The sequence below is a fragment of the Varanus komodoensis genome, unplaced genomic scaffold (genome assembly GCF_004798865.1).
Source record: "Varanus komodoensis strain SLA01 unplaced genomic scaffold, ASM479886v1 scaffold14_1, whole genome shotgun sequence".
NCBI classification, from domain to species: Eukaryota; Metazoa; Chordata; class Lepidosauria; order Squamata; family Varanidae; genus Varanus; species Varanus komodoensis.
This window is the reverse complement of record NW_025335438.1, coordinates 12,007,859-12,032,349: the sequence shown is the minus strand read 5'-3', so window position 1 is coordinate 12,032,349 and position 24,491 is coordinate 12,007,859. Positions and strand designations below refer to the sequence as shown.

At 37.5% G+C, this 24,491-nt stretch overlaps 1 protein-coding gene across 1 annotated transcript in view; it reads left to right on the top strand.

The window, feature by feature from the left end:
- Window positions 1-24,491, top strand: part of CUNH8orf34 (chromosome unknown C8orf34 homolog) — a 105,703-nt gene that overhangs the window by 43,751 nt on the left and 37,461 nt on the right. The window contains exons 7-9 of the mRNA XM_044424208.1: window positions 5,636-5,802; window positions 16,247-16,382; window positions 23,457-23,542. Coding sequence (XP_044280143.1) covers window positions 5,636-5,802; window positions 16,247-16,382; window positions 23,457-23,542 — 389 coding nt within the window. The remainder of the gene's footprint in view (window positions 1-5,635; window positions 5,803-16,246; window positions 16,383-23,456; window positions 23,543-24,491) is intronic.

Genomic DNA, 24,491 nt, shown 5'->3' with positions numbered 1-24,491 from the left:
GACACAGAACCACTGATTGGTTCTGTGTCCAGTTCTCACTGTTGCTTCTTGACCCGCATATAGGTTTCTCAAGAGACATGATGGTCAGGTACTCCCATCTCTTTAAGGACTTGCCACAATTTGTTGTGATCCACACAATCAAAGGCTTTAGTGTAGTCAATGAAGCAGAAGTAGATGTTTTTCTGGAACTCCCTAGCTTTCTCTATGATCCAGCGTATGTTGGCAATTTGACTCTAGTTCCTCTCCCTCTTCCAAATCCTGCCTGTACTTTTGGTAGTTCTTGGTCCACATACTGCTGGAGCCTAGCTTGTAGGATTTTGAGCAATCACTTTGCTAGCATGTGAAATGAGTGCAATGGTGTGGTAGTTTGAACATTCGTTGTCTCTTGGGTTGTTGGAAAAGAGTGTTTGCTATGACCATCGTATTGTCTTGACAAAATTCTACCAGCCTGTGCCCTGCTTCATTTTGTACCCCAAGGCCAAACTTGCCTGTTTTTCTGGTATCTTTTGGCTTCCTACTTTAGCATTCCAATCCCCCATGATGATGAGGACATCATTTTTTGGTGTTAATTCTAGAAGGTGTTGTAGGCCTTTATAGAACCGGTCAACTTCAGCCTCTTCAGCACCAGTGGTTGGGGCATAGACTTGGACTATTGTGATGTTGAATGGTTTGCCTTGGATTTGAACTGAGATCATTCTGTCATTTTGGAGATTGTATCCCAGTACTGCTTTTCCTACTCTTTTATTGACTATGAAGGCTACTCCATTTCTTCTGAGGGATTCTTGGCTGCAGTAGTATACCTGATGGTTATCTGAATTAAATTCACCCATTCCTGTCCATTTTAGTTCACTGATTCAGTACCATGCTTGAATGTATCAATGTTCTGCCTCTCAGCTTTCTTCACTGTATAACTTTCACACCAATGCATTATGATTGGGAATGCAATATTTTGATGATCTTGACCTTGGTCTCTAGTAAACAGTCTTTAAACTTGATAATATTTTCTAGTTCTTTCATTGCTGACCTTTCAAGTCTCAGTTTTCTTTGAATCCCTTGACTGCAGTCTCCCTTTGAATTGATGACTGATCCATAGCTTGTGAAATCTTTCACAATGTTGCTTTCTTCATTATTAACAGTAAAGTTTTGTAATTGTTCTGTGGACATTTTTTTTTTCAGTATTCCTAACATAGGTTGAATTTCCCTTTTATTTCTTGAATCTTCTGGAAGAGGTCCCTCATTTTTCCTCTTTTGTTGCTCTCTTCTATTTCTTTGTGCTGTTCATTGTAATAGTTCTTTTTGTCTCTATGTCATATTTGCTGAAAATTTCATTCAGGATTTATCCTGTCAACTTCTGCTTTTGGTTCTTGCCTTTCCTTTGCAACTGTGAATGTTTCTTCTGTCACACACATATAAGTTTGTTTTTCTCTCCTTTTGCTACAAGAATTGTGTTTTGATATTCTTGCCTAATAATTGCTCCCATTTCAATACACAGTTCTTCTGGTTCATGGTTAATTGAGTTGAGCAATGCAAATCTGTTCTTTATATGAACTGTTATTTAAGTTGTATTTTGGCACTATGTTTCTGTGCCAAATCTTTTTTTAGCTTGAACTCTTGATTTTTGAAATTAAGAATTCATGGTCACCAGCACAGTCTATTCCTGGTCTAAGATTTGTTTTCTTGCTTTGCTTTTTACCACTTCACCTTTTTTCTAGCACATTTGATTATGATCTGTTTCCTACTTTTGCATTACAGTCACATATGATTATCAGGATGTCTTGTTATCTATTGTGTTATCAATTTCCTCTTGAACAACTGCATACAAATTTCCTTTTTCTTCTTCAACATCTGTTGCTGGTAGATTTGAATGGTGGTCTAGGTTTTACACTAATCCTGACTGATATGATTTGGTCAGATTTTGCATTATAGTTTCTTACTGCATGTGCTCTATTTTACCACAGTATTAGAGTCACCCTGAGTTTGCCTTTTCCAAAACTTGGTGTTTGTCTGACTGGAAACATCCCACTTCAGTCCTCTTTAGTAAACTCACACTAAGTTCTGTAATGTTCATTTTTTTCAATTTCCAGTTTGCCCTGATTCATACTTCTCATGTTCCATATCCCAAGTGCAGGTGTTGTGTGGCATTAGACTTTCCTTTTACCTCTGTGCATATTGGCCTCTAAACTTTCTTTTGGGTTTGATTAAGTAGCATCATTAGCAACCGTGCTGCTTGTATTTGTCATTTGCCCTTTCCCAGCAGCTCATAAAGCGCCTTACAACTTTGGGAGGTGGGGGGGGGGTCATTTTTGGCAATATCACTTGATTCATTTTGGAATGGTTCATCATAGAGTTTTTAAGGTAAGAAAATTCAGAAGGGGGATTACTGTATCCTTATGCAACTGTTATTTCTGAAGAGAGTGGATGCATCTAAGTTTAGTGTCTCAGACTTGCCATTCTGCCTTGGGTGGCCCTGATAGATCAGCCTAGTAAGACTATTCTGGCCTCCTTCTGGTATTGTTCTCAGTTCCTTTGACACTCTCAAATTCCATCTCCATGCTAAAGTGTGCCTCCAAGAGGGGCCTAAGGCTGTATATAGGGAAAAATAAGAGGAGCCCAGCTGTATCAGGTCAAAGCCCTATCTAATCCAGTGTTCTGTTCCCATGATGGTCTAGCCAATGTGATTCCTTTGGAAAACCCACAGAAAGGAAACCCATTTATGTTCAGCAACTGATATTAGGACGCATACTGCTCTGATACTGGGGGCAATAGTTAGCTTCCATGAATATGTGACCATAAACTACAAGGAGTTTTAAACATCTATGAAGTAAATGAAACTGTCACAGGATCACTGAGCTTGGATAAACTGCAATTTACAATTATAGTGCAACTAGCCTTATCTAGTTAGTATTCTTTACTAAATACAGTTATATTCCTGGTACATATCTAATAATAGTGTCACTTAATAAATATAATTGTTGTAAGAAAGGTCAGTATATAGAGTAGTTATTTCTATAAAACTGATGTGAAATGGTAGGAAAGTTTGAAGCCAGAACAATTTTGTGTTTTAAATGCATTTTTAGAAATTGATTTTGTTAATATCTTTCAGTCACTTTGTTATTTCAGAAACTTATTTGATTGATCCAAAGGTGTCCTTTCACGTACAAATAGAGTGGGACTCTGTTGATAAGCAGAAGGACATCTTGAGACTCAGTTTTTTAGATGGTTACTGACTTTAGGAATTAGCAAACAGGGCTACTCTAAAACAAACAAACAGCCCTTGCTTTTCATTTTGAGACATATAAAAACAATATATTTAAATGAACATTTTTAAATGTGTTGACAAATAAATCAGGCAATGTATAGGGCTACCTACTACACATGACAACTTCAAGATTTTTAATTCTTGAATTATAATTCTCATCCAGTGTTAGGACACATTTGTCATGGGTTAGCTCCTCCCATTACCCAGAATTGGCAAGGAACTGGCAAGGAACATGTGATCAGGAACTTTTGCCAAGGACATGGCCTCCTTAGGTCTTCCCAGGTGGTTCTTTTGTTGCCTTTGCCCATGATAGAACTTCCTATTATTTATTACCTTACATTTATACTGCACCTTTTTCCTCTTGCAAGGAACACAAGGCAGCTTACAAGGTTCTCTTCCTCTCTGTTTTATCCTCAGAGCAAGCTTGTGCAACAGGCTAAGCTGAGAGTCTTTGGCTGGCCCAGAGTTCCCTACATGAATGAGTAGGGAATATAACCTGCTGAATCGCTCTAGTCCCAGTTCAGCTTTCAAACTATGCTAAACTATCTCTAGTTTCTCTTTCAATGAACTGTGTACTTTTGCCTCATCATTCTCTTAAGTTATTCCTATCTTTTTTCTAAGCAAATGTTAGACTGCTAAGATCAAGCCTTGTCTTGATTGTGTGTGTGTGGGGTGTCTGTGTGTGTGTGCATGTGTGTAAGGAGTGAGGTTTTTTCCCTTCTCTTGATTCTTCTTGTCATATGCCACAAGATGGCTCCAGATCTACAAAAGGACTAGAGTAGTCAGCTACTCACATTAGGTTTGTCAAAACTAATCTACTGCTTGTGAAACACCAGCTGTACTTGAATAGGAAATACAGCTGGTGCTGTTTGATTGCTGTTTCTTCAGACCCTGAGGACTCTGTGTCCCTTGTTTCCATCACCACTGTAACTGACCCTCAAGCTTCAGAGGAGTGTTTGACTACCAGATTGTGAGCAGCTAGCAGGGACATGGGCATGTGTATCCAACATACAAACCCTTCCACTGTCATTGTTGTAATTGATACTCCTAAATGCAGCAGATCCTCCCTAGAAGTAGAAGATGCAGTATTGTGCTTCCTCTTCTTAGTTTCTGCCTCAGCTGAGGCTGATCTGGACATCAACCCAGAGGACTTGCTAGCATGTGTAAACATTCCGGAAGGAAGATTACGCAGTTCACCCAGTTATTTCTCTGCCAACCATCATTTTTGTTTTCCCAGATTGGTTAAAAATACATTGGAACAGATTTAAAGAAAACTCATGCCATGCACTTCTTCATCAAAAGAATTGCCCACATATAGTCAAAACCAGCAACAAGATGGTCTTAGCCCACATAATTTTCAAGGAAGACATGCAGTGAAAATCCTTACACAGAAGCTGTCTCCTTCCAACTCTGGAATACAATATCCCATCTTTATTGCATATTCTGAAGACTCTCTATACAGAGGCCATCTTCCTAAACTGACAATGTAATCCCAGTGAAGTGACTCGATACATGCCGGTCTTTCAGCAGCTTTGCCATCTTTTCAGCCCACTCCAGTAGGCCACTGTGCTTCTTTTCTGGATACCTGCCTCTGTGACTGTGCTCTGTTCATTCCAGCCAAGAGGCAGGCTTCATGTATTCTCTTCAGGACACAGTTGTCCAAAAAAGGGGATAAAAATAACACCAAGAAAGAATGAGAAACATTAGTGTCCATAAATCCATTTTGACCCAGAGGCTATGGTTCTGCCAAATTCTTCAACTATGTGAAGAGTGCTGTCATTCCTTCTTTCAAGTCCTACAAGGACTGGTATGGCATTTGGTCACAAACTGGTGACACTTAGCCAGACTGCTGTCTTTCTCCTGAAGAACAACTCCCTGTTCACAGACAAGCTTCACAGACAGACTTCAGTGCTGTCCTCTCTAGGCCAGGGTGCAAGCCTAGTTCTCACCTGTACTTTCAGTGACTGCTATATCCATCAGTTCTTCCTTTTCTGTGTTCTTCCTTCTTTGTGTTTTTAGCTCCTTAATCACTAATCTAGCTAAAAGCTCAACTAGAAAAGAACTGGGTGAGAGAAGCCACAGAGGCCAGGACCAAAACAAAAAGCCTGGTCACACATTCCTGGAAAGTGGAAGGAGTTAACCCATGATAGTTGTCTTCTGTTCATCAGATCAGAATGAAACTTCATGGTAAGTACCTAACTGTATAGAGTTGTATCCAGACTAAGCTTAGTTGAAATCAATCGGACTTAGATATGATTAATTTTTCACACTGATTAGGCTAGATCTCACTTGTATGTTCTCCTGAGAGTTAAACAGATGCTCTAAATTTGTTTTGGAGAAACAGAAAAATGAAGGAGGCAATTCTTTCTTTTCTAGTTTAAAGATGGAACCAAAGACCAAAGGACTGAAACACCAGCAGCAGCAACATAAGAAACTACTAGCTGCTATGCTTTCCCAGGATTCATTTGATTCTGTACAAAGCACAGCTCCATCAGTGACTGAAGAAGATATTGACAATGAAGATGATGCAATGGAACTACTGGGTAATTTAAGAGTTCACTTAATACACTTAAGATGTTTTCCCACCATAGTGATTCAGCATTAGAGATCTGAACTCTGCTCCCAAATGTGAGTTCATGTGGAAATATGCTTGTATACCTTAGAAGCCTTGAAAGTGTAGTCTCTTGTCTATTCTCATCTGCTACATCCATGTTTTTAAAAGGTACGTGCATCTAATTATATATAATTGTGCCCTTTTCATTGGACAAAATGTGTATAAATTTTTCCCTGTTGTCGTCATATCCAACTAAAGTGAAGTTTTTCCTTTAGGTATTGCAACTGCAATGGCAAAGGAACTTCCCTGAAAGACAGCTCGGCTGTCACCCCGATCATTGCCTTGCAGGTTGAGTTACAGATGAGTTTTAGGATGTCCTCTTAGTTGAGACCAAACATGTTTTGAACCTGTGTCCTTGAACTTGGATTATAGAGAGTTATATAAGTTTTTCCATTGCTGCATTTATCCCTGTGCCTCTTATTTTGCAAAGCAATGATTGGTGACCACTGATATGGATGACTGCCTTTTTTTTCAGGGCTTGTTCATGTTGGGAAAATAGAACTACCTCCGTTTCATGTGGGTAACATGTATTTTTAAAAATCCAAACGTGAAAGGAGGACAGGAAGTGCTGGTTATCATTATGTTTCATTTTAAACATAATTCATTGTTCATTTTAAAAACATGTAGGCTATTTCACTTAAATATATGGTCTGAAAGGGCAGACCTCAGTAAATAAACTGAAAACATTTCCAGATTAGAGAATATTTGTTCTCTGTCAGTAATAAATTGGATTGCCCTTCATTCTTATGAATGTACCCATTTTTCTACAATGTCACATGAATTTTAGCCCTTTCATAACATTATATAGTCTTCACTGCATTTGCTGACTCATTCAAATGATTTGTTTCCACACTGTCAGTTGCTTGCTTAATCTTTGATGCTGCTGAAGGAATGTACTCTGTTCATTTTCTTAAATATAATACTAAATTTATTTTCTTTTTGTTAAATTAATTTGCATCCCTATACCACCCGCAATTTCATATTTACAATTTAACAGGAATATTGTACACATTACATGTTAGTGAAGAGTATGGAGCCCTCATTGAAGAAGCTTTAGCACATTGCAGGTACCCAGGAAGTGGTGTTAAAAGCATTTAAAAGGTCATCTAGAGGTTGGACCTGGGCACTTTTACATTCAAATCATGTATTCTACTACTGAACTGAGATTCTGACCCATTCCTTTTATGCTATCCTGAGACTGTGTGGCATTTTAGTACTTTGAGAAACATGCAGCATTCCCATAGATGAGTACTTTCTGACTGAGTTTGGAGAACTTTAGTGAAGTTATTTTTAATGAAGAGCAGTAATAGCAGGCAAGCTTATCTTAAGGATGGCTTCTCCACCACTGGATGGTAGCATACAAACTAAAAAGAATACAAAAATATGCTCAAACTATTAGAAATCAATAAATACCTACCCGATAAAATACTGTGAAAACAGATAACACCAGTTAAACCTGCAGCCCACAGATTATGGAGAGGCCAAGAAAAAAGTGAATCTTCGGAGCTTCTTGAAGAGCTGAAAAAAAGGGTCTTATGACCTACTAATAGAAGATGATTTGTGGGGTGTGGGACTACTACTAAAAGGTACAGGGCCACTCCCTTGTACTCAGCAGCCTAATCACCCTTTGCAGTGAACTCTTTCCTGAGGCCCCATCTGGATTCAGTGTGTACCTCTGAATATGACTCAGAAAACCTTGTCATATGTAACAGTACCATGCCAGATGCTCAGGGTGTTCTTCAGTAGAAAGGTAAATGTGCACCATTTTTCCCCTGACACATTTTTCCTGGCACAGACCAAAATGCTGTCATTAAATTATTAAGTATTGCCAAACTTGTTATCATTGATATAGTTTTGATTTTTTCTTATGTTATTCTTTTACTTCAATAAAAATTTGCAAATATGTTAACTATATGTAAAACCACATTATAATGAGTTTTGTATTTGCACAATTTTATTGGTGTTAGATTTGATGTGAGATACCTACCTGTTAAGTTCTTTTCTAACTACAGTGGAAACATTTAGTAAAGGGCACAAAATGAATTTTGAATTACAGAAACATAGTATAGTGCTTCCTCTTCTCCATATGACCTTGTTACAGCCAGTGTGATATCGTGGTTGGAGGACAGGGAAGACAAAGTCACCGAGCCTATCATTTGTTGTATGTTAACTATATCTTACATGGTGAATGTTAGGATAAAATCACATACTCACATGTGATCCTACACTGGTCTTAGTTTACTAGAGAAAGGATAGTATAAAATGCAGTAAATAGATTAATAATGGATGCTTATATTTTTAAGAAATTAATTTCCAGATTAACCACATGAATTACTACTCTTTTTATAGACTGATTGCTTCATTGGGTGGCATTCTCACCTACACATGATGTTAACTGTTTTTGACTAGACAAATAAACCAAGCCATTTTGATGATTCACTTGCTTGTGTCCAGGGATTCATTATAGATTGAGAAAGGCGAACCTATGGTACTTTGTGAACTGGCTAGAGAGCTTGGACAGTGTAGGCATATAATAAATATTGCAGCTTTTATGCAATTTGCTTCCTTCTCTTGAGGTTTGAAGATGAAGCCTACCACAAATAAAACTATTATGCTAAATTAACTGAGTACATACTTTTCTCAACTGATGTCAAGTCACATAGTATATGGTGAATATTAGAAAGAGGAAACTGTTGGATTCAGGGTTAGCCTCACTGAAATTCAGGAAGCTTAAGCTAGTTATGATATCAGTGGGTCTCTTCTAACTATGGACTAAGTATGGATCCAATCATAGATATGGCAAAATGTTCTACCATTCACCCACATTCCATTAGTAGTACAATGTATGCAATTAAATACACATTTTAATGCCACTCTCCAATAAAAATTGTCAGGACAGAAAACAATGAAACAGCAACAATGCAAAATACTGTATTACAAAATTAGAGCAGGTTTACCTAAATATTAAGTAGCAATTTAGATAATGATGTAATTTTAATTAAGCAGGATTACTTATGAAGACCAGACTCATAATTTATGATATACTAAAAATCAGAAGAGATGTGTATATACCCAAATAGCAAGGAAAGCTTCAGGTTGATCTTCTTTGACTTTGTTAAATTGTGGTGGTGCTAAAATTTGTGTTGCTATGATTGAACTGGAAATAGTGCTTTAGTATCCATCTATTATGTTATGATAAGAAATTATATCCCTCTAATTCATGCATTTTATAATGAATTCACATTCAGTGCAAGAAGTCCCTCAGGTTACAAATTGTGAGCACTTACTATGAATAATTAAACAGGACTCAAGTAAACATGCATATAATCATACTGCACTTTATTCTTATTCTTTATTTCATTTATTTGCCACCCAATAGATGATGTTCCCTGAGTGGTTCATAACTGTGCATAAAACAGTGCACTAAAATGCCATAAATGCTTTCCAAAATACAAAAAAGTAAAAACTAATTAGGAACAGCTGAAGCAATGCAGGATAGCTGGAAGACCTATAAAGTACCTGAAATTGGTAGTCTCTTATAGTCCTTGTAGGATATCCTTGTGTTTTTAAATTCTTTGGTATAGAGGGCTATACCTGGAGTGTAAAGGATAATAAGGTTAGTGCCAGGCAGACCTGAGTAGGTAAATCATTCCATAGTTGGGAAGCCATCATGTTTGCTACTAATCAATGGGGATGAACCTAATTAGAAAAAGAACCTATTCCACTGAAGAACCTGAGGAAATAGGGACCCAGATTTGTAGCACAACCAGATATTGAAGAATACATGTAAATATGGGGTGTTAAATTAGCACATTCAGTATTTCAACTAGATGATTAGATTAACAGGTCATTAATACTGAAAACATTTTATCAGTAGTCAAGCATTACTGAAATTTATGATAGACTATCTTATTGCATTGTTGATTTATTCTCAATTGATTATAACCTACTTTTCATAGGATCTGAGTATTTCTATCATTAGACAGGGGAAAATACCCAGTCTTAAATAGAAACAAATCTATTTGGTGAATATACTTCTTCCTCTCAATGCTGGGAAAATCTTCCCATTCAGAATTGTTGCTGCATGTACTTGTTACAAACAGTTCTATTCTAATAGTAATAGAAGATTAGAGTGACAGGAAACTAGAATTCAAATATTTTCCATTTATTTATTTATTTATTTATTTATTATTGAACAGCCAATCAATCTCCTTGAGGAACTTGCATGCAGTTAGTGAAACAATACAGGCTCACAATCTAAAATAGCATATCTGGGCTCCTTGCAAGGAAGAGTGGGATATGAATCAAATTATTATTATTAATACTAAGAATGGAACAAAGGAAGAGGGCTAGTAAGTTGGAAAAATTAAGTAGTCTTTAAGCAGGGCTGGTAGAATGACCCTGCTTCTCATATCCTTCTGTACAACCTGTTGGAATACTCTCTAGTAAAGAGTTATGCCTTTAGCTTATCATTCACTGACTGTTTTGCAGCTTCACCTAAAAGCAGAGCCTGGAGGTGAATCAGTGTGTGGCCAGAGAATCACTATGAATCACAACCTATGTGTTTTACAAATGATACTCATCTTCCCTTTTACCTATAACTTTCCTGTACCTTCTCTTTCATTGCAGAACTCTTGGTTTTTTGTTTGCTGTTTGCTCTTTTTATTTCCTTGTCTCACACTGTTGGTGCTAGCATGGTCCTTGGTCTGGAACATCTGTGTCACCCCAAAATGGACTGTGAGCCCAACAAGATAATGACTACTTCACTTTCAGATGGACTTTTGAGAAACTTGTCATGTCCTTTGTTTTCAAGGGCTTGGTCCTTTTCTCAGCCTAAGCCTCCAAGAATGGTTCACCCAAAGCCTGTGAGATTCCTCTGTCAGATAGAAACTTAAGGCAATAGAAATGAGCACAGGCCCTTTCAGGTTGCAGTCAATGTCCAGTAGGAGGTAGTGCTTCCAAGGGACCAGAGCTGATTAGCCTCAGATGCTGCTGGTTCCCTACTGGCTCAATGGTTTACTTCACAAGGAGCTATTCCAGTTTAGCTGCAACTGCAGATGCCGTCCAAGATGGTATTAATCTCTGCTTTGCTGTGCTCTTAATTACCTTGCATAACTTTTGACTGGTTGTGACCCTTCACTTTCTAATTATAGTTTCCTTCTATTAAAGCCTTCTTGAGTGCCTCTCTTACAGGCTGTTTCCCATGGGGCTCAACCACACCCAGGAGATTCTGCCAGTTTATTCCATATGGAATCGTGTTATACAAGTCTTGAATTGTGAAGCGTTTCCCTCCTTTTTGACCAAAATAGGCTGTTAGGAGGGAGAGATTTTGAGGAGAGCATGAGGTAGAAAGGGGAAATTCATGATAAAAGATTCTGAGGAAATGGTGATGAGAAAAAGACAAGGCCTGAAAGGCTGAAGCAGGACTAGAAAAATAGAACAGTAGCAACAGCATTCTGAACTTCTTCCAGCTGTTAGTCAACTACATTTATCTACTCGCTCCATAAACAACTGATATGCCCTAGACTGCACAGCTAGAGACAGGTCTTAAGAAATAAGCTGAATTATTACCTCTACTTTATTGCTTAGAATGTTATTGTAAATTATTTGTTTATTCAGATCTTTGGTTTGCTTTCCCCCCTTTCTGGGTTAAGTGAATCACATTTTTGTTCTGTACATTGCTGACTGATTTTTCCCAACCTGCTTTAAGAGAATAGGAGTCCTGTTGAGCTTGGAGGCATCACGTGTGATTTTGGTGTCAGCATCTTCACATTCTCTACTGGATTGCTGGTAGGAAAAGTGGGATTACATATTACGGGGATCATCTTTCCAACTCTGACCATTCAATTTCTTAAAATTTATTCTAAAAGCCTTTGTAGACTATCAGCTTCCTGATATGAACTTTTGCTGCCTTTTAATGTCCACCCATTTCATGTATATCTCACAATACTTCGATCAAGCCCTGTCAGCTTTGTCCTTCCTGTCTTAATGCATGGTCAGCCTATAGATTATAACTGTCACAAGGAGCCTGCTTTAAATCACTCCACAACTGTTACCATGTTGATTTATTAAGTACCAACAATGGCAGATGATATACAAAATAGTGAGTTGAACGATAATATGATCATTCAGTTGACTCACAAGCCAGAGGCTGTACTTTCTAATGGAGTATGACAGTTAAGGGTAAATGTCTTCCCAACAGGTAGACTGAAAATATCCTTCTTTTCCCTCCAAGCTTGGCACATTGCAGATGTTTTTTTTCCCCCTAATTCTACAATGCATGGTTAAAACCTGGTGGTCATAAATCACATCAGACAATCAACTGCCATGTCTGAAAAGTCTTATTGAAGTAGAAGCTTTTTTGCAATGAATAGGGCTTGTGCCAATGTAGCACTTTGAGACTCTGTGTTTTAATAAGGCCGGCTTTGTAATAGCACTAGAAACAGAGATTTCACTTACCTTAATGGGAATTTTGGCTGTGGTTGGTTCTGATATGTTTACATTTCAAAAGCAAGTGCTATTTCAAAATGCTTAGAAAGGTTGCATTTGGGATTAATTGCTGAAAACAAATGAAGCCCATTTTCCGTAATACTGCAATGAAGTAAGTTGAATAGAAACTGCCTTTAGTATTCATGACTTAGAATGAATTCTCAGTAGTTTGCTCTGTGACAGTGAAGTTTTACTGAGATAATTTACACTGTCTCAGAAATGATAAAGCAAAATCCAGAAGCTGTTAAATGTATTTAAGGTCCATTTGGAGAAATGCATTGCTGAGACATTCATTCCTCTTGTTTCTGTCTCTACTTGGTCTACAAACTGAATGCCCATCACTGGAAATTATTAGTTTTCCAGAGGTTGCCTAGCTACCTGAATATTTCCAGAAGAGAAGGGGTAAAGAAACTTACTGGTTGGAGTTTGTTCAGTCCTCCTGAAATTTGTCTTTCTTTTATTTTCTCTCTCTTTCCTGGTAGCAAGTGACCTATATATCAGTATGGAAAGGCTCTGTGTCCTTTAGAATTGTTAGAAGCACAAACAGCTCATGCTCCATGTTATGTTCCTCCCCACACTGAAGGTCAAACTGAGAAACAGATCCTCTGCTGGCATTGCTTGAATTGGAACCTCTTGGGGGTAAAACAGAGAATGGCAGCAAATGCAGGAGCCTGGATTTGTGGAGGGAGAAATGCAATGCAGTGAGAATGGAAATTCAGCTCCACCTTCCTTCTGTTTTTAAAGGGCCAGTAGTTTTTCAGGGCAGAAGACAAATAAAATCTCTGCATTTCCTACTTCTGCCAGCCTTGGCCGGAGGGCAATGTCTATTTCTTACTTTCTTGACTGGAGTAGTTTGGACCCTGCAAGGTTACTTTTTGGAAAAGCCAACAGACAGAAAATATATAAAAAGTCTTGGCAAGAGTTACATTGCATCAAATGTATATGTATGAATAACTTTATTCATCAGCTATTGCTCACAGTTCTTGTTTTATGAATTATACTGAATCAAATATGTTAACATTACTATAGAGTAACGTTTTGAATAACAGAAACATTATTTCTAAAATAAGGTTGTTACCACTTGAGGGCACTAATGTGTTTGCTTCATGCATTTGGTGATGGAGAGATAAGTAAACTTAAATATGCAGAAAATGCTAAAATGTTCTTAATAAATGTTATTTATGTAAGATATACAGGGTAGCATAACTTATTTATATATAAGATATACAGGGTAGCATAACTTATTTGGCTAATATATTGGTTGGAAACTTTGTTAATTGCTAATCTCGAGTTAGAAATGCAAATAGGTATTTAAACCAAAAAATACACACTTTGGAAATTCTTGCAAGATACTGCTTTTTTATTTTTATCATGGGCTGTTGTTAACACTTTGAACTTTTGCTGTTCTCAAAAAAAGAAACAAAGTTGAGTTCAGCAAATATAAGATATAAAGAAATGAATATAAAGTAATGAAATAAATTTGACTCAAAGTACACTTTTCAAAAGCAGAGTTTTGATATGAAAGAAAAGGCCAGCAATAAATTTCAGACAATTTATATTTTTTATGATTTGCAACTTAGGTTAAAGCATGTGGGAGTATATTTAAACAGTCATGAGTCATTATGGAGAATTATGGACATTGCAAATGTTATTGCTAGAGCTATAAAAAAAGGAATATGTAAACTCCCCTTAATTGTCTGTCTCCATGGTGCAACTCTACATTGAACCCTGTAATAACCTGTCCATGTGCTAATTTCTTTTAATTTCAGGTTAATATACTGTTCATTCCAAACTGGCAAATCCAATAATAAACAGCACTAGTCCCAATTCTTTCATGGGTTTTCGTGGATATAGCTTCATCCATGTGAGGAAAGGAGGCTGGGGGAGGGAGTGGGGGGGGGGGACACCTGGGTACTGCTTATTTTAAAGGTGCCTGTCTGCTCCTTGCCCTACCTCCTCTCCATCCGCAAAACTCCAAGGTTGCTCTTGTTACTTTGTAGTTGTAGTTGGCACAGTTGTGTTTTTAACCAGCTACAAGGGTGAAATAAGGGCATTCTGAGTCCCAGCTGACCTTGAAGTGGGTTTCTGAAGTCAGACTGGGATTCCAGACAGTCCTGTTTAGCAGACACAGAACTGTGCATTGAACTCAGGGTATTATGAAAGAGAAGTGTAAGGAAGGGGAAGAGGCACATCATAAGTTCCACTAAAATTATAAATAAAGGTTTACTTTATTTATAACACAAACGGATGGGATTTCTAGGAGAGTAAGAGTGAAGCACCCAGAAGAGGCTCTCAGATCAAAAGAAATGTGTTAACTATTGTTCTAACTAGGCTTTAATTCTAATAACATTTGGTGGCCAGTGCAGCTATGAGAGAGGAACAGTTCATTTGGCCTTCACAGTCATCTCTAACTGCCCCCTTCCCCTGCCAAGTACAGGTCTGAGAAGTGAAACTGTACCTCTTCTCTCTCTTACTGGATTGTATTAAGGAGGAGGGGAATCCCTTCTTGTTAGACAGCTCCTCAGGTCAATCTGTCACTTTTGCTAGAAGCAATTAATGGACCAAATGAAGAAGGTGTCTAGACAAAAAATAAGCACAAGTACAGAGGTATATAAAGACAAGATTATGATAGATTTAGGATAAGGATGAATTTCAGTGCTGTCTTATATAAATATTAGCTCTAAATTTTGTGGGGAAAATTCTTCATACAACTTTTCTATGCTTATCTTTATTCACTGGTTCCCAGTAAAAGTTAATGGAAACAGTGGTCTGTCTGTCTGTCTTTCTAGCATGTTCTTTGAAGTTAAGCCTGAAAAATATACATTTGCTAAGGTGCTGCATATGCATTTATATTTGCCTCATAATGATATGCTCTTAGAGTAAGAACATATTTTTCAATTTGGTCTTTCTTCTGCACATATGTTTCTTAAACACCAAGCCCATTTGTTCACAGCAACCCCCCCCCCTTTTTTTTAGAACAGAAGGCACTTTTGAACTCTGTTTGTGATAAGGAATGGGAATCTGTTGTTTAATCTCCCAGCTACAGCAACAACATCTCAGTAGGGATGCTCAAGGCTTTGTTCCTACCTGAAGTAGCATTTGAATTCTAGGATGGAATTAGCTTAAAATGTGTTTGCACAGAAATGCTTGGTAAGGTGCATGCAATAATTTAGAACAAGAGTTTGGTATTGTCCTGTATCATGTACTCTTTTGTTTACAAAGAGTCACTGTTGGATTATTTTATGGTTTGCTGTAGCTTACAATTTTTAAGTGGATTACATGGCTAACTAGCAAAGCTTGACTGCACAAGAAAATGGTTGCATACATTATGAGGACGTAAAGAAACTGCAAACATATCCAATGTAGCCATATATGTGAAAAATTCATCTGTCTCAACAATATACTCCAGCTAATGAATTCAGTAACTCATTACTTGCAGGTGGGACACTGTACTGAGGAGGACAGAACAACAGGTTCAGGTTTTTCAACCCCATATTGTCTGGCTCCACTATGACCAGAGCGTGCTACTGCACTCACTCCTCTACTTGTCTACCTTTCCAGCTCTGTTATTGCATCCTCACAAATTCGGGGTACAAATAAGGAATGTACCACTCTTGTGGTATCTTCTCCCTACTGAGATAGTCTACATGAAAAAGGCAAGCAGGGATTCACCTGTGTGCCCTCCTAAACCTAAGTTGCTATACTGTGACCAGTTTATAATTATTTGACATATAAGTTGAGAATATGCGACATTTATTATATGAACATGTACATTAAATAATAGCTTATTTATCTAATTGTTTTACTGCTGCAGTCTCCCTAGTGGATCTACTATTAATATTGCTGGAGCAATTATTTACTTGCTACTTTTATTTAATTTGCAGAAGATCTTGATGATTTACGAATGGAAGGGGTAACCAGTGTCCTTTCCTCTGGGAGCAAATTCAACCAAACTCGAAGTACCTATATAGCTGAACCACAAGCCAAAGTCACATTGAACATTTGTGCAAGATGTGCCAGGTAAATAATATACAGTCATGCTCATAAATATATGTCTGGTTTTTGATCTTTCATATTAATATTGTGGGTTTTTAGAAAACTGTATATTGTAACATGGAATTTACAGCAATTCTAGCCAGGCTCCTATGGAAAGGGAAATAATATTTCCCTATCTAATATTTTAATAAAGGAAGGATCCTTTCTCAATTGCCTATTTATTTTTAACCCTGACTTGCAATGCCTTTCATCAGAAATTAATCTATGAAACCCAGCTTCTGGACATTGAAAAGCCACAGCATCTGAATTCAGTTTGGAAAACAGTGATTCTACAGCAGTTAAAAGTTGCTTGAAATCTTCCTTATGTTTTGGCCTACAACTCTCTTAATTCCTATATGCAGAACTGCTGGTGATTGTTAGGAGAGGAGGCTACATTTATTACAGTTAAAATCCTGAGAGGGACTCTAACCATGTCTGAGGACCCAGCAGGTTCGGAAAGAAGAGTGCCAGTTGAACAGGGATTAATAGAGTCTTTGACAGCCAGAATTCTTTCCCTCTTAGTATGGTCTGTTATTGCACCTTATTTTTTACTGCCTGCTACCCTAATTGATTAAGGATTGAAAAAGGATTTCTGAAGTTCCCTTTCTATATTACACCATTCACATTAACAGTGAACTAAATTGTTCCAAGTGCTTATAAGTCTTGTGTCACAGCTTACAGCTATTTTCCAGGTTCTGTTTTTGGTTTTTTTTTTTTTTGTCTCTGTGTTTGATTACTTACCTGCATTTCTGTGGCTTTTCAAAGATGATACAGGATATTTATAGCCTCAAAAATGCACCTGTGTAAATGAAAATTTGGTTGCATGGTTGTCTTCTGAGTTTTCATGCCGTTGCCTCATAACACTTCACAATCCTATCCCTTTGGAAGGAATGTAATCAATATGAAATCTTTCTGGCTTTGGCAGCTGGAAGTTATTTTTCCATCTACAGTGTGAGTGCCAAAAATGAAACAGCCAAATCAATTCTGAAGGTAATGTTAACTGAAAATCCTTTGATTTTTTTTCAGACACAAATCTTCATTTCTGAGAAGGGCTTTCAAGTGGCAGTAGTAGCCAACTCAATTTCTGTAAGGGCTACAGATCAGCAAACACATTATTTGGAGAAAATACATGCACCAATTGTATTCTCTTTTGCTGCTTTCTATTCAAATGTGCCCAGAGAAGGTTAATTAAATATAAACAAAGGGAATCTGTGCTGTTATCAAGCTAAAATTTGTCTGTTCTCCACTCTGCTTTTATATAAAATTATCTATGTTTTAAAGCTGCCTCTTCTTGAAAGCTACCTACGTGGCGATGCTGACTGAATAACACTTCTAGAAATACCCCATAACTTGATCATATGATCATAGTGTGGTACTGTTGTTAGAAAAAGTTGTCTTACCATTTAAGAGAAGACACCAGAATATGAATCAAGCTGTGGTTCCATGTCACTGACTTGTAGCTGCTGCAGATGCTGCTTAGGCAGTTCACCCAGTCTTTTACTAAATCAGAAAGTACAAAATGCTAAACACCCAAGCAATTAAGCTATTCATAATCTGACTATTTTCAATTGACAGAACTATCCATATGTTAAAATCTTGTCCCATGCCTACCCTTTGTTGTTGCCTCATGACTTGTAGCAACTAAATTTTGGAAGTGAAGTGAGGATTTATTTTTACCTTGCTTGGATTAGGGACATCTTCTAGTGCAATCCCACCATTCAGTTACTGTTGGCAAATTTTATCTTGCTGTAGTAGATAGGGCATAGAATTGCCTTAGTAGACCACCTTTTCTCACTCAGTACATGCTTACATCATGCAGGTAGCAGATGTGTCATCTCTGCCACCTGCCTGTCGTTCTCTGTTAAGAAGGCCATGCACATCGTGTATGATACAAATATCAGGTGGTGACAGCTGGACAAACCTCCGGGATAGCTTGGTATACTTTCTGGTCTGGTCTAGCTTTTCATTAGATGTGATGTGTGGTGGGATCCAGGTACTGACAGTTTGATAGCAAAAGTCTCCTTTGGTCATCCCATGACCCAACAGAGATACACCTTCTGTTGAAGAAAAATTGTACTGCAGATGAACTAGGTACTACTTATAACTGTAGTAATGTAACAGTCTATAATTTACACAATAGTGTTTTCATATGTCTTGAACTTAGAATATGCTATTACTGGAGTAGATTTCTTTTTGTAGTGGTGCAAGGAGTATTCACTAATTGATTTGATGATTACCTAACACTGTTACTGCTACTAACATCAAAATACAGTGAACTTAACTAAGTTTAAAATACATTGAATTAACTCATGTTAAGTTTCAAATATAGAGAAATGGGCATGAAGTAATAGAAATAGCAAAGTTTGGCTCTGAAATCCTGGGACTCAGAATGTCTCAGAAAAAGAATCCTTGGCTTCAGGAATGCCTGCTAAAGCAATCAGATGTTTGCAGAAGAGGGCTTCTCTGGTGACAAGCATGACAGGAATTAAACAGTTTGATAAGTCTTTCCCAGTGTTCAGATCTTCCAACTGCATTCTACCACTGAGCATCTGGGCCAAATGCCCTCACATGCCAAGTAGCCAGATGTTCTTGCTATATATTTTGGACAGAAGTTAGCCTTGAAAAATACAATGCAGGTACATTTCCATAGACATTAGGACACAGGGATGGATGCATTTTCTTTAAAAAAAAATCCTCCTGTTGTGGCAACATTTAAACCAACAGATTCCTGGAAGTAAATAATCTTCAGCCAACAGATTACTGGAAGCAAGGAACTGTTTTGATTGTAAACATTCATGCTTCATGTTGTCTTCTTACAGTCAGTGCGAAAAAGGGATCTCATATAATTTGAAAGTAATAGAATTCCTGAGATCACAATGTCACAAATTATATGATATGAATTAAGTTATCACAGTAGTTTTATATGCTGTGGTTTGTTAATTAACTCTGTGAATATTTAGACTTGGAACTAGATGAATCAAAAGTATAAAAATCAACATTGAGTCACGTTATAGAAATAAGACATATTTATTCTTCACAGCATTCTAGTGGTAGTTTGTGTACTATTTCTCCTGCAATCTTTATAACAGCACTTTTTGATACATCTATAATAATTTCGGCTCTTACTTTATAATTACCTTTGCTTTGTACCTTATTTCACACACATCTTTATTAGAAGCATCCTGAAAATGTGAATGGATTATGGAGTGAATGAAAAAATGATCCTTCTTTACAATAAACTGACCATTTAATTCAGTGAGACACACTTCTGAATAAGGAAGCACAAATTTTGCTTTTGTGGCCTTACTCCTATGTGTATATATTGGAAATAAGTTCCATCAAATTTAGTAGACATATTTCTAATAAACCATGAGTTGGGTATATTATAAAGCTATGCCATAAAGTACAGTTAAATACATTTAAGTCTTTTGCTTTCACTTGTGCTGTTTGTTGGATTGTGCTTAAATGAAAAATGTATACAATAATCCAGGAACTACTATCATTTTGAATCCCATGCTGCTAAATCAATTTCATGGTAAACTCCCTGTGAATTTCCCCCTTTGAAAAATATGGCTGTCTCATTACTTCCAAAATCCCAGCTTTGTCATGGGAAACAAACAACATAAGACAAGAGAGTTATGTTACAGCTTAACCAAAATCTCATGAGGCATAGAATTTCCCTCGTTTACCACATATTCCCACTCAGTAAATCCAGAAACAACACTTGAAAAAGTTGATGTGATAATCAAAACATTTCCTGTTATAAAGGGTTATAGAGTATGTCACAAAGAATTGCTCTCTCTGTAAGGAAAAGTAGGAATGGTTGCAGTCTTAATTGTCCTGTTGCACGGAATATATGTTCATTTTGTGTGTGCATGTGCACATGTATTTTCACAACCACAGATGCTCATGAGTAAGCCCTACTCTCATTAGGACAGCTTTACAATAACCAGCTATATGGCATTGCACCTAATTGATGGAATAATCCTTCAAATGCTGTGGTGCAAAATTACAATCTACAGTACATCCTTTGTGAATAAAATTGCATTTTGTAAAATGCCACAACTGAAGAACGTATGATGAAATTAACCAATGAATCTTAAGTTAATAATCATACTGATTATATCTAAGAATAGAGCATGGCTCCAAAAAGATATACATAACTTTACTGAACCATTATTGGTTTGTTTGCAGGATTGCCTGTGAAACGATCCAAGTTCATCTTCATAAAAGGGGCTTTTCTTTCCCGCCTTTCCATCTGCAGCCCTCTCTGTACCTCTTGTTGAGCAATGGAGTGGGCATTAAATCTCTAATCTGTCTACCACCCCAAACCAAGATAGAGTCACTCTAGACTAGTAGTCAGATGGTCAGGGAGCCTGGAGAAGGAGATAGAATTTGAACAGAACATGGCAATCTCATTCTCCCTGGCCCTCAAGTCTATACTACTGTTGGATCAAGTGGGGATTATTGGGAATCACTAATTCTTCCTGGTTCACCCTAGGTCACAGTAATGTAAGCCAGATTGGCCTCCTCATCCACTCCTCATCTTGTTTTAGACCTCTCCAGCATTTAAAAGCAGCACCTGGAGTCCTGATAAGGCAGCTTCCAGATCTCCTTTGAGGGCTGGAACATGGAGCAGCCATTAATTATTTTGACTGTATTCTCCTTACTTGGGTAGCCTTCCTTCCAGCACTAAATCAAAGCAATAAATAACTATCTCCTCTTACCTATCACTATACTGTTTGCAGCCCAACAGATTCAGGTGCTTGACTCTATATCTTCCTACCAAGGCTCATTCTCAGGCCCTAAGAAGCAAACAAAAAGAAATAAGAAGATGTTAGGGGGCATCCCTTGTACTCTCCCAAGGGCATGCTCTTTGGTATTATCCCCTTCAGGGTAATTAATTTCTGCCTCCTTTCATGCACTGGTAGATGAAGGAATCCTCAGACAGAACCTGAGGCAAATCTCGACTTGAGAAGCAGGGTCCAGTCAAGTGAGAACAGCAAGAGGAAGAAGAAATTGGCTAAAAGATTCCAACTTAGTTCCCTTCCTGGAATGTATTCCAGTAGTAGTAGGTCAAAATGGACCACTGGAAAATGGTCTTTGTCCCACTTTTCTGTGAATTATGGTTGGCTGGTAGCATCCAAGAAAAAATGGTATGCCAGTCTTGTTGATGAAAACTGCCTTATTGACTTATTCTCTTCTAAGCTGCAGAGTTGATGGCAATGTATGCATTCACAAAACTGTTTCCTACAGATCCCTGCAGCTTATGGAAACATATTAGAGGGGCTGCACTTACTCTATAAAAGCTGGTGTCTGGGCAAATGGGATGCAGTAATGTAGATGGCTGATAAAGTACAATTAAGGGGAAAAAGAACGTTAAGAATTTGTAGACATTTATCTATTTTTTCATTAGACGTGACAGGTCAGAGACAGACTAACATTAAGAGAAGGATGACAAATTCTATTACACAGGCCATTAATTTTAATTCAAATTCTAATGCTAGTCAGTTAGTGAATGGAAAAGCAAGAAAGAGGAATGTCTAAATGCTTCCTCTCTGTGGATGTCTTGGAGTGCTGTGACAGAAAAGAAATAGCTTTCATTCAAAATCTGTTTTCCATTATCCCTTGTCCTTCTGTCTTGGAAGGCCCAAACTACAAGTTATTTTAAATATCTTGCTGTATCTTTCTTAAACCTTAAAGTAATTGCAGGAGATCAGGACCATAGTGTGAAGCTAGCAGTCTCTTTTCCTTCCACTGCAATCCCAATCCAATTTGAGTTTTCCATATCCAATCCTGTCCAATTCAATTAAATTCCTAGCATTCCCAGCCATATCGGGAAGTGCTGGGAAGACTTTTTTTACTATCTAAACATGCATTGGATTGTCCCCTAAAGTAATCAGTAGTTCCTCTCTTAGATAAATTTGTTTTATCAGTTTGTTGCAATAACATTAAGTTTGTTTGTTTTAATGAAAGATGGGTAGACTGCAGGGATAGGAGATCTTCCTTGATTTTTATCCAACAAATAACCACAACCCAGCTGCAAAATAAATTTAGAATTAAAGAATTCTGAGGTCAGAAATTTTCCCAGGAATTTGACTAGCGGATATAACAGAGCCCACAATAGTTCTGCAGAAAAATCCAAGCTTCACCTCTCCAAACCAGAAGAAAATCATTTTGTTGTTCGTCATGATAAGAAATCCCTGCCAATTGTCTACAAATTGCTATGAGATCCCCGCTTAACTTCAGAAAACCCCTGTTTTTAACTGACCCATTTTTTATTTACTGCATTTTAATCTGATTCCCCCCCCCCGAACAATAATTGTCACCCATAGTAGTTCACAACAATAATAAAAAAGAGGCAGCTTCTGCTGTCATGCTTACAAAGTTACAAACTCAGATGAAACTAATAAGGGGAACTGGAGTGTGGGGAAGTGGAGGGAGATCCGTTTTTCAAAGTAGGAACAAAGTGGTGAGGTGTAAGTGGGCATTTAAATAAGGGGAGGCTGATTTCCCCTTGCTGCTGATCTTGCTTGAATGAGATACCTGTTCTTAATGCAAATGGAAGATCATGAGGTGTGTTCCACTGATTCTGTTTGCACATGCATGGTATGGGTAACAGGTCACAGTGGATTAGTTCCCCTTGCTTGTGAGCACAGTTCATTGCTACAGGGGAAGAAGGAGGAAGGCTCATGGGGTCCTAATAGGGGCTGCTACTTTAGCTCTATGCAAGCACAGCTCCGTGTGGCTAGCAGCACCCACTGCAGCTGTACATCGTTGTGTCCACAGCCAGCAGTAAGTGAAAATAGTTGTATATACCTATACACTGTTACACCAGCAGGTAGTTACTTCTGTGCTTCTAGCATCTTGCAGTACCCTCTGGAAAAGCATCAGTTCCCCCTTTATTTAATGTGGAGATACTTAGTGATGAAAGCTGGAAACCTTCCAGCTGTCTCCAAGAGATACTATGCAGATGAATACTGTTGTATTTGCCCAATGAAACCAGAATGAATGGATCTTCTATACAGTTTAACAATGGTTTGCATTTTTATTATCCAGACTGCAAGGTGATAACTTGGCAGAAGGGACAGAAGATGTGTCTGTTGCCTCTCAGACACTTGAACAAGAAGTATCAGAATCTGTTGGTGAGTTCCTGGGAGTCCTGATGAGCAGCTCATATCCCATCAGTAAAGGGTTAATTTCTTATACTTGTGCATAAATATAACCTTTTATGAAATGAACAAATGAACTCAATCCAATATTTTCAGAAAAACTGGATGCCATTTATTAATTAGAGTTTGGATGAGTGAGTGACTCTTGATATTTTGAGTATGAAATAACTGTTATTGAAAATGAATCTGCATTAGGATACTATATTTAATAGAGAGTATTGGAAATCGTTAAGAGGTGGGTAATAACAATAAAATAGTTTTAAAAACAGAAAAGTTCATGAGAACTATAGTATTTCATATAGAAGAATCTGAATCAATTCTATCAATATGCTTTGAAAAGTTACATTCTAAGATAGTGAAAAATAGTTTTGCTTAATTCTATAGAGAAATGCTTTAAGCCTTAAGAGAAACTATTGTTTTGTAAATTCATACCTCAGTTATCAGATCATATTAGTGCAGGGGATGGAAAGAAATTTAGTTCATCTGATTCTTTTCTTGTTATTTGTTAGATTTTCCTCTCTTGGCTCTCAGTTTTGTTCATGGTGTATTCCCTGCTGAGTTTAGACTTAATACAGTGTGGAAAATGCTGATGTAAACCTGCTTTTTGAAGACACCAGCCCAATGCTGAGGCCTGACAGAATTAAAGTGCTTATCTCTGCTTTTCGGATAGTGATATATAACTGGGTTAGTAGGCACACTGTTATTATACTCAAAATAGCTCTCCTGGGCAGTAAGTTCATTATGAATTAGGTTAGAACTTGCAATGCATGATTCTGGAGTAGGTTTCACAGATCCTGTATCAGGTATTGTGAGTTCTGTTACAACTTAACTTTTAAGTTATTGCAAATATAGCCTGTAATAAAGCAGGAATATCTTCTCATCAGATTTTGGGATCCAGTATATTATTACCATACGATTTAGC